Source organism: Cheilinus undulatus, linkage group 21 (genome assembly GCF_018320785.1).
Source record: "Cheilinus undulatus linkage group 21, ASM1832078v1, whole genome shotgun sequence".
Lineage (NCBI taxonomy): Eukaryota > Metazoa > Chordata > Actinopteri > Labriformes > Labridae > Cheilinus > Cheilinus undulatus.
In genome coordinates, this window is record NC_054885.1 from 25,108,310 (window position 1) to 25,123,276 (window position 14,967).

Below are 14,967 nucleotides of genomic sequence, written 5' to 3' on the forward strand. Positions count from 1 at the left end.
AATTTGGGTATAAAAAGGTGAATTCAGTTTGAAATTCCTTATTCCTGTTCAAAATGGTAAAACGTGGAGAGCTCACTGAAAATGAGAGAGTCCGCATTAAAGCACTTCATGATGCTGGATGGTCTCTGAGACAAAAAGGGAAAAAAATAAAGTGTTCTCACAGTGTGGTCAAGTATGCTTTGGAGTCAATTGCCCAGACTGGTACTCACAAAATGGGCCAAGGAAGAGGCAGGAAACGAAAGTTAACTGAGGCAGATGTCAGACACCTCAAGATTTGAAGTACCAGAGACCGAAGGAAGACCACTGCTGATCTTCAGGCAGAGATGAATGCTTCTAGATCAGAGTCTGAGAAAGTCTCCAGAATGACCATAAGCAGACGACTGACAGAACAAGGCTTAAAGGGAAGAATAGCTGCTATGAAGCTATTATTGAGGCCTGCAAACATCCAGAAATGCCTCAGATTTGCCAGGGAGCACAAACACTGGACTGTTAATGACTGGAAGAAGGTACTCTGGATGGATGAGTCCAAGTTTGAACTCTTCAGCATTGTTGTGTTTATGTCCACAGAAAAGCTGGAGAACGTTTTGATGCCAGATGCATTGCACCCACAGTGAAACACGGTGGAGATTCCATTATGGTATGGGGTTCCATTTGTGGATATAGCATGGGCAAATTAGTGAAAATTGACGGTATCATGAACAAGAACGTCTACCACAACATCTAAGTGCATCATGGAATCCCTTCTGGACTGAATCTGACTGGTCGTGGGTTCATATACCAACAAGACAATGACCCCAAGCATACTTGAGAGCTGTGCAGAGACTATTTTTTTTTTAAAAGATTTATTTTTGGCCTTTTTGCCTTTATTTGATAGGAGATAGAGTCGGAAACAGGGGAGAGAGCAGGGAGAGACATGCAGGAAATAGTGCCACGGGCCGGATTCGAACCCGGGTCGCCTGCATATATGGCATGCGCCTTAACCACTCGACTACCGGCACGCCAAGACTATTTGAACAAGAAAAAGGAATCTGGAGTACTGGAACTGACGGACTGGCCAAGTCAAAGTCCGGATTTGAATCCTATTGAACAAATTTGGGATTTAGTAGATTCAAAGATTGATCACACAAAAGTTTCATCTAAAGCAAGTCTGTGGGAACAGCTAGAAACTATTTGCAACTTAATAACAAAGAGACTGTTGAAAAGTACATAAAAACAATGCCAGCGAGAATGTAAGCTGTTGGACTTCCGGTGACGCCATATTCTGAAACACATGCATGGGGTGATAGCTCCCTAAAAATTTGGTTGTGGTTCGATGTTTCTCAACTAAAAGTAGTTTTACTTTGACTATACGGGTATTTCTTACGTGGATGGAGAAAAATGAGCATGTACAGATACACAAGAAACACGGGAAAACTTCAAGAAACGCTGGTAAAAGAGACCGATAGGAAACAAGCGGCATCTTCCCTTAGCCCACCGTGCAAAACTTTGAACACGATGGATGTGGCGGAAATTCTACAAGAACTGAGAGAACTGAGGCAAGAAAATCAAAAATCATTCACTGACGCCAAGGCCTCCTTGAGGAGACTTGAGGAGTCTGTAACAGATTTGAAACAGTGGATGGTGAAACTGGAGCAAAAAACAGAGGAAGCAGAGTCGAGAGTAGGTTGCGGCGGAGGACACCTGCCAGCGTCATGAGAGAGTGCTCTGTCACCTGGTGAGACAGGAAGCAGCCCTTGCTAACGTGTGGTGACTTACAGAACCGTATGTGCCATAACAACTTGAGAATTTATCAAGTTCCTGAAGAAAGTGAGAAGGATGACATGGCCGGATTCGTGATCACACTAATTAAAACCTCCAGCTCCCGCCACAGTTGGATCTACAAGTGGAGAGAGCTCACCGATCCCTGGGGATAAAGCCTGCCAAATCGGCACCACCACACTCCATTATTGTAAGATTCAAGGACTACAATGTGAAGGAAGTGGGGCTGAGACAAGCATGGGTACAGAAGCAAGTTATGTTCCAAGGAAAAGTCATATATTTTGACCAAGATTATTCTCCGGAGGTCCAGATGAAAAGAGCGCTGGTTCGGGCGGTGATAAAGCAGCTGAAGGAGAAGGGGATTAAGACCAGATGTTGCTTCCATGCCCAGCTGAGAGTCAACCTGGAGACCGCAGCAAAAACCTTCCCAAAGTTAATTGAGGCTCAGCCGACGCTGAGAGAACTAGGCATCTCCGTGCAGGTCAGCGAGAGAGAGAAGATGGAGAGAGGGCTTTCCAGGGACACTTCGCAGAGGCAGGAGGAGAGGAGGGAGAGGATCATCTCTGTCAGATGAGGACTTGGGGCTATTAATTCAGAACTAAGAGGACAGTAAATGAGCTAAGGTAACACGAGTAAGCTGTATAATAATATTTTCTTCGGTGATAAGTAAAAGAGAATGTTTTAATTTAATCTTGAGATACCTGTAACGGTGAACCACACTGAGTAACAGTTAAAGGTTTAAGTTTGGATTGTTAGGAGTGGGGGGAGTGAAATACCCTCTTCTCAGTTATTAGAGACCCAAGATAGGGTTGCAATCCTACCAGAGAATTATCCTTTTTTTCTTTGGTTTGTGATTTGGATAGCACTTTGTGCACTTTCCCCAGGGAGATTTAGAGGTCACTACTCTCTGCCTACATTACAGCTAGGGCTGGGTAAATTTCTGCATCCAGTGGGACTTTTGGAAGCCAAATTTGTTCATTTTGTAAATGAAGTTTTTTGTAAATAGTTAGCATATCCGTGACATGTTATTATGGTCTACTCACAGTTGTGTTTTGAAAATTAAGCCTATTATTCTAATAAGTGCTGGGAATTTTGGAGGAGGAGGGGGGAGAAGAGGAAGACAGAAAGGAAAAAGGAGAGAAACAATACGAGCAAATGTCTAGCATAGGTGTAGTTTCCTATAATGTTAAAGGGATTAATCACCCCATAAAGAGGAAAAAAAATTTGGGTCAGTTGAAAAAGCTGAATTGCTTCCTAGGGTTACTGCAGGAAACTCACCTGAGCGAGGCAGAACACCAAAAAACTGAGAAGGCAGTGGGTTGAATAGGTGTTCTACGCATTTTGTCCACATAACAAAAAGAGAGGAGTAGCAATTTTAATGAATCAGTCCTTTAGATTTACAGAACAGAAAGAACTTAAAGATAAACGTGGCATCTATGTAGCAATCATGGGGACAGTGGAAGGATTTGACCTGACAGCCATGAATATTTATGCCCCTAATGAGGACGACCTCTCGTTTTTCAAAGATATAGGATCTATATTGTCAAAGGAAGCTAAAGGAACAATAATCCTAGAACGAGATTTTAATTGTAGTTTGAATAGGAAACTAGACAAGCTGCCTGCAGATCATGCCCCCCCTAATAAGAAATCTAAAGCAGCTAAGTATATGCTGGAGGAGCTGGGATTGACTGATTGTTGGAGAGCCTTGCACCTAAAAACAAAATATTTCACCTTTTAATCTCCTGTACATGGGTCCTATTCTAGAATTGATTGGATTTGCATCTCTAGACAAGATCTGTAAAGGGTTGAGGAGTGTGTTATTGAGCCCATGACTCTGTCTGATCACAGTCTGGTAAGGATGAAGCTGAAATTGGGTTTTCAAAGACATTTTAGATACTGGAGATTAAATGTTTCAATGCTGACAGATCCAGTTATACAACAACAACTAAAACAGACCATAGAGGAATATTTAGCGATAAATGGTAATGGAGCGATAAATGGTAATGGAGCTGTCTCACCCTCTAATGGAGCTAAAGCGGTACTAAGAGGGAAATGTATTGAAATAGCTGTTAAATTGAACAAACAAAGACTTGAAAAAGGAAAAAAAACAACTGGAAAGTGAGATGAAAAGATTAGGACAGGAACACAAGACAAACAGAGATGATAACATATTAAAGCAACTCCAAGAATGTAGAACAGCTTTAAACGAGATACTGACACGCAAAGCGGAAGGAGCACTCCGAATTACAAGACAAAAATATTATGAAAAAGGAAACCAAGCTTACCGCCTACTTGCTTTTCAGTTAAGAAAGGAACAATCAAACCGAACGGTACCCAAAATAAGACACCCCAATTTTCTAAAGGAGGTTTCACACCCAATGGATGTGGCAGACGCATTTAAAAAAATTTTACTAAAACCTATATGATACAACAGATGAGGCTCAAAATATGGCAAAAATGGAGGAGATGTTTAAAGGGATTAAATTAGCAAAGTTAACTGAGACAGAGGCAGAGCAATTAATAGCCCCGATAACAGAGGCAGAGATTGAAAGAACCATCAAATCATTAAAAAACAACAAATCCCTTGGGACTGCAGGGTTTCCTTGTTTTATAAGTTTTTTGTTAAGGAGCTTGCACCTGTACTCTGTGAGGTCTTTAATTATGCTTTAGATGAAAATGACCCACCCAGAAGTTGGTCTGAGGCCATTATATCAGTAATTTATAAAGACGGAAAAGACCCGCTTGAATGCGGCTATTACAGGCCAGTTAGCTTGCGTGGGAATGATGTCAAGATTCTTAGCTCCATACTAGCGACTAGAATGCAAACATTTTCGGGGAAATTAATCAACTATGACCAGACCGGATTTGTACCAGGGCGCAAGGGCAGGGCGGGTAATATTAGAAGAGCCTTAAATTTACAATCAATAGCAAGAGAGTCCAAATGCCCATCAATGCTTCTCGGACTAGATGCCGAGAAGGCGTTTGATAGGGTTTATTGGCCTTATCTTAACTATACAATGGAACAAATGGTTTTTGGTTTGACCTTTGTGAGATGGATTGATACAATACAATACAATACAATACAAGAACTTTATTTATCCCTGAAGGGAAATTCAATTGTCTGGGAGTCTCATCTGTTTACTTTAGTAAACTAATTGCTGATGGTATGAAAGATTTTCTAAATCTTTCTGTCCTGCAGCGCAGGGGTAGGAGCCGTCCACCACCGTTAATACTTTACCATTTACCACCACCGTTTAATACTTTAAATAGGGACCCGATATCAAGAGTCAGAGTGAATGGTTGCTGTTCTGAGTTTTTCAATTTGAAGAAAGGTGTTCGTCAAGGAAATCTGGCTTCTCCAATCTTGTTCGCTCTGAGTATAGAACCATTAGCTGAACTAATAAGAGGCAATGACAGAATCGAAGGAATAATGGATGGTGGCTGCATGATCCACAAAATCTCATTGTTTGCAGATGATACTCTTTTATTTATAAGAAACCTACTGTCTTCTATCCCTGCTCTTATGCAGTGCTTGGAAAACAGTGAGGAAGTGTCAGGATATAAAATTAATGAAAGGAAGTCTGAGGCAATGATGGTTTCTAGAAGCTAGCCCAAACAATTAGATAAGCATGCAAAATTTAGATGGTCAAAAGAAGGCTTTAGATATTTAGGGGTCACAATAGCACAAAACTCCTCACGACTCTGCAAGGCTAATTATGAGAAACTTATCTCCCAGATTAAAAATGATTTAGAAAGGTGGCAGTTGCTTCCTTTGTCGTTAATAGGCAGGATAGAGGCAATTAGAATGAATATGTTGCCGAGGCTGCTATTCTTTGTTTGTGCCCTTCCTGTTACAGTTCCTGTATCTACCTTTAAACTTTTAGACAGACGTATTTCCAAATTCATCTGGCAGAATAGAAGGCCCAGGGTTAGGCTTAAAGTTCTCTGTGCGCCCAAGGAAAAAGGTGGCTTATCACTACCTAATTTTAGAAATTACTACCTGGCATCACAGCTCAGAATACTGGTGTCATGGATTAGATTAGATACCAGTACAAAATGGGTTCACATAGAGCAGGGCTCTGTTCCAGATGTGTCTCTCTCTGACCTCCCCTTTTTACAGCCTAAGAAATTGAAGGAACTCGGCAAACAGAATGAATGGATAAACTACACCTTAAAGATCTGGAGGAAATGAGAAAAAAACTTCATTTACCATTGTCACTATCAAAGAGCTACAAAAATCGCTTCAATGGGCAATTTCTTGCCAGCCAAATTGGATCGGGGTTTTATCAGGTGGGCAGAAAAGGGCCTGATTATTATTAATAAGTTATTTGAAGGAAAAATCTTAGGGCTTTTTCACAACTTCAGACCCTGTATGGTATAGAATCCAAGGATTTGTTTAGATACTTTCAAATCCGACATTATTTGTTATCACACATAGAATGGGACACTGCTAGGATGCTGCCATCTAATTTTGAAATCTTTTGGATTGGAGTAGTTGGAAATCAAATAGGCTCAAAAGGTACGGCGTCATGTTTATACAAGAGAATACACCTGGATACAACTGCTAATACCTTAGATGTAAAAAATAAATGGGAATTGGAGACAAATTCTGTAATTTCTGATGATGAATGGGAGGAGTCCTGGATGTCTTGGCATAAATGTTTAAGTAGCCCCAACTGGAGAGAATTTGGTTGGAAGTTAAGAATGCGATATTTTAAAACTCCTCTGGTAACAGCTGGGTATGATAGAAATTATAGCCCCCTCTGCTGGAGAGGATGTGGTATGAGTGGGGACTCTCATATTTTCTGGCAATACTCAGTAATACAACCCTTCTGGGACAAAGTGAAGAGAGAGGTTGGAGGGATTTTACATCTTGGTAGATTATAAGAGCCACTACATATAATCTCGGGGAGTACATCATTAGAGGGGCAAGGACAAAACAAAAGAAACATACTCAAGGCTCTTCTGTTGATAGCTCACAAAATGATTACAGTTAACTGGCTCAACCCCCTTCCTCCGACCGTGAACCAATGGAAACAACGGCTTCGAGATGTGAACTGTATGGAAATGCTGTCCATCCTTAGCTGCAATGCTGCATGTTTTAATAAATGTTCCAAAAAAAAGAACGTAAGCTGTTATCAAGGCTAAAAGAGACCATACAAAATATTAAGTTTTTTGGTTATTATGTGTGAAAAAGGACTATTTAGTTGTTTCAGTTTGTTATTTTCCAAATAAATATCAATAACATTTTTAGTTTTAAGCAAGTTTTTGAAAGATTTCTAAAATATTTGTTTTCTCATTTTTAATGACAGGTGGTCTAATAAATTTGTTAAGCACTGTATATGTGTATATATATATTTATATATATATATATATATATATATATATATATATATATATATACAGTTATGGACGGAAATTTTGGCACCCCTGGAATTTTTCCAGAAAACACATAATTTCTCCCAGAAATTGTTGCAATTACAAATGTTTTTGGCATACACATTTATTTCCTTTATGTGCATTGGAACAACACCAAAAATCAGAAGAAAAAAGACAAAACTGACATAATTTTACACAAAACTCAAAAAATGGGCTGGACAAAATTATTGGCACCCTCAACTTAGTATTTGGTTTCACAACCTCGGAAAAAAATAACTGAAACCAATCCTATAACCAGCGACAAGCTTCTTACACCTCTCAACTGGAACTTTGGACCGCTCTTCTTTTGCAAACTGCTCCAGGTCTCTCAAATTCGAAGGGTGCTTCTTGCAACAGCAGTTTTGAGATCTCTTCATAGGTGTTCAATGGAATTTACTAGTAGATCCGGACTCATTGCTGGCGACTTGGGAAATTTGAACAATTCTAAAAGCAGTGCTCTGCATTAATTTTACTTGTATGTCTGTGTCTAATGTTAGCCCACTTTTCACCTATAACCATGCAACTAAACAGTGTCTGCAACTGATCTTTTTCTACTGATGGTTTTCCAGCACTTCACCCCACTTTGTTCACAGACCTTATGTAGCAAGTATGCTCAATGTTTAAAGTCAGCGTAATTAATAATTTTATTAAATCTATTTCATGTCACATATTCTTCAATTAATCTAAAAAAATGTCCAGCAACAAAACATTGCATACTTTATGACACCAAGTTCCCCAAATCTTTAATGGGTCACACTTAAAACAATGTTTAAGAATAAACATTAAATCACAAGGTTAAAGCTGTTCTCTCATTCTTCCATTAAATTTTAAAAATAACATCTATCTTTTTTTGTATACCTAGACATGATCACTTCATCTCATCCAGCTTGTCGTCGTCTCCCTCCTTGTTTGATGGGGCTGTCATCAGCACTGTGACCACAGCAACAAAGAAACACTTCAGTACACTCCTAAGCCTTCTGGGAGGTCTTCTGGTGAAGGAGCACTTGTACCAGGAGGCCAGGTTCCTACTTTACATCTCCCTTTGTCTCAAACATAGCACATACGCTGTGCATACAGTATACACGAAGAGGAATTTATCTGTTATGCCACTAATGGCCATTTAGATAAGTTATCATACGACTAGTCACCATTTTAGCTTGGTTGTGTAATTAATAGGGATGCCTGATCATATATATATATATATATATATATATATATATATATATATATATATATATATATATATATAAAATTATTATTATTATTATTATTTTTTTTATTTTATTTTTTTTAATCTTTTGCAGCCGTTGTTGGTTATCATTGGGTGAGTGAGATCTGCAAATTGATACCAGTGATATTTGAGTTTTCTTACAGCGGCTGATTAAGCAGTTGGGTAATCTACTTAGCCGTTTAGTTTAGTGGAACCTCATACAAGAGGCATTGTAACCTGATAAATGGACCACAAGTAATTCTTGTTCAGTCAACAACTTTTTACTCAGTTCAATCAGCAGCAGTTAAAAAATCCTACAAGGAGCAATAAAACTAGTATCCCACAGTAAGGGCAGCTGAAATACACAGTGTGATGATTCATGAAAGACTCTATAAAGTGATTTAAAAAAAACTATATTTTATATTTTCTTTTATGACAGGTGACTATGGAATAATTTACTTGATGCCTGATGACGTCATGGGGCTACATTTTTCCTTGCCCGAAATAAACTTTGTTACCAAAGTGGTGACAAACTTTCATTTGGTCTACATCCAAAATTCAGTGTCACATATATCTCAGTGGTTTCACATGTTTACAGCAACCTTTTTCCAATACATCTAGCGTGTTTTTACACACGTTTGTATTTATTCTAATTTCTCACTAAAACCTAAACATTCTTTTCTTTAAGTTTAATTTGAATAGATCACATTGACCTTTTAATTACTTTCACCTGATAGCCATTTTATCAAACTGACCTTATGTTGCCTCGTTTAGTTGGTTAACTTAACTAGCTTCCATCCTTCTGGTTTCACCATGAATGTCAACAGTGAATTACTATTCTTAACTAATCAGACTTGCTACAATGTTTGAGGGTGATCTTGCGACACCTGCTTTTAGTAGAGGAGGATTACTAGGGTGATTAAGCAGCAGCAGTGGATGAGTTGAATGTGTTTTTCCCCCAAGCACAACAGTTGTAACCCTAACCATATACCTTGGTTTGGACAGTACTGACTTAATTTACTTATTGAATGGCAGTTCAGTAATTTAATTACACTAAACCATAAACATAGTGTTTCCCTCAGTTTCAGATAATAAAGTATTGACCACGAGTGATTAGTGCTGGTGATTGGTGGCTAGAACCGTTTCTTCAGGTCACATATTTTTAATGAAAACTGGCCAATAATGATTTCTTATTAGCAGATCAGTCAGGGCATTATTAGTTTAAGCTAGTTGAGATCATGTATATTATTGTGAAGTTTCAGCTGTGAAACTCTTAAAATAATAATTAAATAATAATGAAAAATAATAAACACTAGCTAACATATCAAGAGCGTATCTTGACAAATAACAAAGCGTTACAAACTGTTTTTGGGAATCTCTTCATTCATTTACCATTATCAGATCCTTGGCTCTCTGCAGATTGCTGATTGTTCAGGGACAGACACTATAGCCAATTTAAGGGCAACAAGAAGACACTGGCTAAATGACAAAGAAGAAAAGAAAGCAACTATATTTTTATAATTCCAAATCCTCCACATTTATATATCATTTGCTCTTTCACACGTGTAGGCCTTTGGTATGTAAACCTTTTTTCAGTCATTTTGTGTACTTTATGCATTTTTAAACATGAATATTATGAATATTACTTACTTTTAAGGGTTACATCGCCAAACTTGAAAATGGGCCTTTACATCAAATGGGAATGGCCAATCAATGTAGGGAAAAGTGATTTTAGTACTGGCAGTTTTTAAGAGAAATTATTTTGAGCGAAGGGACAACATTGGCTAGCAATGTAACTCATTGAAAGTATCATGTTTGTCTGTCTTAGGAGGCTTCTGCTGACTTGGGCTCAGGAAATCTCAGTTCTGATGAAGAAGTCAGACACCTATGGCCCTCTCTTCTCCTTGCCCTCTTTCCACAAGTTCTGTAGAGGCCTGTTGGCTAATGGTGAGTCTAACATGTGGTTCTTAAAATTCAAAGGTATCCCAAGCCACATAAAAATATTTATCAGTTCTTTATCAGTACTGCATTCAAAGTTCCCTTTGTTTTTATTTATTTATTTTTTATTCCCTTTATGTGTAGCTTTGAATGAAGATCAAAGTGTCTGCCTTCAGACATGCCACAGCTTACAGGTCCTCTCTTCATCACTGTCCACCGAGCTGCAGCAGAGGTAAGCATTGCACCATCACCCAAAAATGTCGTGTACAATTTCATGTTGATTTGTGAAGTAAGATCTGCATGTTGCTTGGTATTTATTTTTTCTCTTCCATACTCTGTGTGTGCATTTCAAAAGATGTGTGGATGTGTGCAGAGTCCAGTTGGTCCACTCAGCTGTTAAGGTGAGGCAGGCCTATGGCAAGCTGCTCAGGACAATCCCTCTTGATGTGGCTTTGAGGTGAGACATCTTGTACCTCTTTAGAACATCACTGCTGTTAATGAAATAAATAATTAATCTGCAAACCAAACTGTCTAGTTATTAAAAATTGTTTTAATGACACTGAATTTGGTATGGCACAACTGACTGTTATCAGTACAGAGTATTAATAGCAGTTGACTGAAATGAGAGCAGGATGGGTAATAATTTCTGTTCAGTGATTCAGACATAGATATTCGGTATAGCATCAATACAAAGTGAATACTTCAGTATTCAGTCATTGTTAAATTCATTGTCTTTCTTTTTGTAAAAAAAAAAAATTACAGATTAATAATTTAATAGCACATCTAAAAAGCAACTCAAATATCATCCATACTTCAGTTTAAAAACAAATGTTTGAAGAGACAGATGCACTAAAAATGAAACTCAAATCTGTAGGATATCCCAATATAAAGTGCTGAAGTTTGTAAATTCATTACTAAATTTGTGTAGATCCCTTAATCCAACTTTTTTACTATTGGAAATTAAACATTTTCCCACCACCAATCTTGAATAAATTCATAAGGTGAATCTGAAACGTTAAGCACATATGAGTTGATAAACCAGATATTGGACTTGAGATTTGCTGATGCCCATTTTGAAAAATAAAATAAAATAAATATTCATTTTCTGAGGAAAGAAGATAAATACCTTTTTTTTTTTTTTTTACCTTTAAATGCTTTTTCAATGCAGAATAACAATACATTGATTGAAGTGTCCTTTTTCTACTAGTAATCACAGCCACCCTAAGATGAGGGAGATCTCAGTGGCCATCCGTAACCATATGAGTCGAGGACCAAGCAGCACATTTCATCCACAGGATTTCAGCGACCTCATCAGCTTTATCTTATATGGAGTTCTGCACCGAGGAGGGTACCTGTCAAAGTAACAAATGTTATCAGGAGCATGTTTTGTTGAAGGACTTTGTCACAGTGTATTTAGTCAGACAACAACAGGGATCCATAAATAAAGACTACCCATGTATTGCAGAAAGGTCATGCTAAATCTCCCATTTCTACTTTACACTGTGGGTAGATAAGGTAAGCAGAAAGGATAGCACTTGGAACATAGAGTAACAATTGAAGCCTTTCCAACTTAAAATATTTTTCAAAATGTGACAGGATTTTTCTTCAAATAGTAAATAAATAGAGAACCTATCAGATAACATTTAACCTATTTTTTAAACATATACATAATACTTCATGGTTGGTGGTACTATTGCAGAATATTTATGCTGTTAATTTATTCCACAAATTGTACAGGTCTTTGTGCCAGGCGCTATTGTAGTAAGATCTAAGATAAACAGTTCTGTATCCACAGCAAGGATCCATGGCTGGAGCGTCTTTACTATAGCTGCCAGCGGCTGGAGAAACGGAATGGCCGTGGAGGTGTTGATGGCAGCAGGCTAGATGTAGTACCACATGCCCTGTTAAAAACTGAGACGGTGCTATGGCAGTGGGCAGTGTGGGAGGCTGCACAGTTCACTGTTATGTCCAAACTCAGAACACCATTGGGCAGAGCGCAGGACACCTTCCAGACAATTGAAGGTAATGTTTTTTGCATATCACACAGTCATGACAAATAGTAAAAGTAAATGGTAAAGATCATGGACATGTTATTATGTACGGGGGCCGGTTTAGAATGTATAACATTTTTATAACATGACACAACTGCCTCCTCTGTGGCTTAAACCAAAGATGAAATTTTGAGTCAGTGCCCTAAGTTGGAGTTTAACAGTGCATTGCAAACCCTCTTGTTATTTGTCCTCTGTATGCCTGTTTTACAGGTATGATCCGAAGCCTAGCTGCACACAGTCTGAACCCAGAACAGGATGTTGGAGCTTGGACTGGTGCTGGAGGTGATGGGGATGGCCACCACTCCAATCAGCTTCGTCTCACTCTGCTTCTTCAGTACCTGGAGAACCTGGAGAAACTCATGTACAATGCATATGAGGGCTGTGCAAATGCTCTCACTGCACCTCCAAAGGTGGGCATATTAAAGCTCCAGGACCACAGCTGATATTATATTTGTGTTTGAAGTCTCAAGAATTCACAATTAATACTGAGACAAGGGAGCACAATTACAGTAGCTGTTGAATGTTTCAGCAAAGTCATTGATGTGTAAATGGGGTCAACCCTTTCTTCTTTCTGTCTCAGGGCATCAGGACATTCTTCTTTACAAACAGGCAAACATGTCAAGACTGGCTGACAAGGATCCGCCTGGCACTGATGAGGGTTGGTCTCCTCTCTGGCCAACCTGCAGTAACTATTCGTCATGGCTTTGACCTGCTGTCAGAGATTAAAAATAGCAGCACCCAGGTTAGTGCAAATACTGTTTGGATAAAGCTTGCTTTGAGTAACCTTGGCTCTGGGTTTGAATCTATGTGTAGCAGATATGTGCAGACATTTTGGTGAGCAGGTGCTAAATTATTGAGGGCAAAATAAACAGTTGTAAGACTCTGTGAGCTCTGCAATGACTGGATTTCCTCTATTTAAAAAACAAATTTAATAATTTGACTTTATCAGCTTTGTAGATAATGTGTTGTGTTTTATGGGTATGTCAGGGACCAGAGCTCGAGGTCCCTTTGACATTGCTGGCAGAGGCTTTGTGTGAACTGCGCTGTCCAGAAGCAATCCAGGGTCTGTCATCCTGGAGTCTCCTTTCTTCTGGCAGGAGTCTAAGTTGGCTGTCATCAGTTGCATTGCAAGCTGAAGGACGGTAAGCCACTCACCTTTTTCCTTGTGTTTCAGCATAATATTTAACAAAATACACCCCACGTGTCTTTAGTTCATTTATTTTCTTGTACTGTACAAATGGTATTTGTGTTTAGGTTTGAGAAGGCATCTCTGGAGTATCAAGACCAGCTGTCTGCAGTAACTGGGATGGACTGTAGTATCAAAAGCTCGGAATACTTTCTACACCAATTCTCCAGCAACACAAGTAGTCCCAAACACACCAGCAATGGTAACCAGCAAAGATCCATTTTACCATAAAATAAAATGAGAAGGGGGCCTTCTGTATTCGCACATGAATCATTACATCTAAATAGAAAATAATTACCCTGGTTTGAATTTTGATTATTTTATTCGATAGGACAGTGGATGGAACATTAGATTGAGGATTGAAAGAGGGGTAATGGCATGTAGGAAAAGAGCTATTCCTGTTTTTGAACTTGGCCTTTTCATGGGTGTGACCCTTAGATAACAGTTTTAAAACAATAGAACTTCAGTACTTTAGAATTTCATCACTTTCATCACAAGGGTTAAGGTTAGGGTTATCACAAGTCATCACAATATATATCACAAACTCATCACAAATACTTCTTGAGGCTCTAGGGTCTACTGATAATTTTCTTTTGTTTTGTGGTTTGGGGGCTTTGGTTCTTCTATAAAGGTGATGTCAAGAAGACAGTGCTGCTGAAATCCAGTGAGTGTCCTCCTGAGGTGATCAACTTCCTAGCGAACAAGGCTTGCCAGTGTTACGTGGCACTTTGTGATTGGGCATCTGTTAAGGAGTGGCAGGCCACCATCCAAGCTATCAAACAGAACTCCACCAATCCAGTCAGCATCAACCTAAGGACAGATATCAACTACATCCAAGCTCTGAGCTGCTTTGAAGATGGAAATCTGACTGAGTGTGGGGTTCAGCTGGAGCTGCTACCTGGTGAGGACTACAGCTCCCTATCCAACAACAAGGACAAGCTGGGTAAGAGCAATATACAACAGACTTCTGGCCCAAACATTTTTTTAAATGTAACTTAATTTCTGTATCTTAACTTGATAATTAAGTTAAATCTACTGTAATTAAACTAAGTCATGTTTGCTGTCCTATTGTTGTTGAATAGGATTGGGCAGTATTATTTTTTTAATAACAGCATTGCCTCCCTGAATTTTACAGGGGTATAAAGGTGTTACTACCAGGTGTTCAAAAATCCCGTTATGCGGACATTTGTCAGAGTGCATGAATAAGCACAGCAAACAGACGTGCGCCTCCATGGGTGTTTCATAAGTGCTTTATCATATGTTGCGGGTCTAAAAATAACACCGTTTATAACACAAGATCTACAGGAGCAATGTAAGGGATTTATAGAAATGTTTGAAATGTTCTAACACAGTGGTACTCAACCTTATTTTACCAAAGAGCCACATTGTCTAAAAAAATACTTTAG

At 38.7% G+C, this 14,967-nt stretch overlaps 1 protein-coding gene across 6 annotated transcripts in view; it reads left to right on the plus strand.

The window, feature by feature from the left end:
- Window positions 1-14,967, plus strand: part of smg1 (SMG1 nonsense mediated mRNA decay associated PI3K related kinase) — a 247,249-nt gene that overhangs the window by 100,993 nt on the left and 131,289 nt on the right. For all 6 annotated transcript variants that reach the window (XM_041777927.1, XM_041777929.1, XM_041777930.1 and 3 more), the window contains 11 exons: window positions 8,039-8,197; window positions 10,215-10,333; window positions 10,469-10,556; window positions 10,680-10,781; window positions 11,532-11,672; window positions 12,120-12,346; window positions 12,586-12,785; window positions 12,956-13,117; window positions 13,363-13,517; window positions 13,630-13,763; window positions 14,193-14,504. In XM_041777927.1, coding sequence (XP_041633861.1) covers window positions 8,039-8,197; window positions 10,215-10,333; window positions 10,469-10,556; window positions 10,680-10,781; window positions 11,532-11,672; window positions 12,120-12,346; window positions 12,586-12,785; window positions 12,956-13,117; window positions 13,363-13,517; window positions 13,630-13,763; window positions 14,193-14,504 — 1,799 coding nt within the window. The remainder of the gene's footprint in view (window positions 1-8,038; window positions 8,198-10,214; window positions 10,334-10,468; window positions 10,557-10,679; window positions 10,782-11,531; window positions 11,673-12,119; window positions 12,347-12,585; window positions 12,786-12,955; window positions 13,118-13,362; window positions 13,518-13,629; window positions 13,764-14,192; window positions 14,505-14,967) is intronic.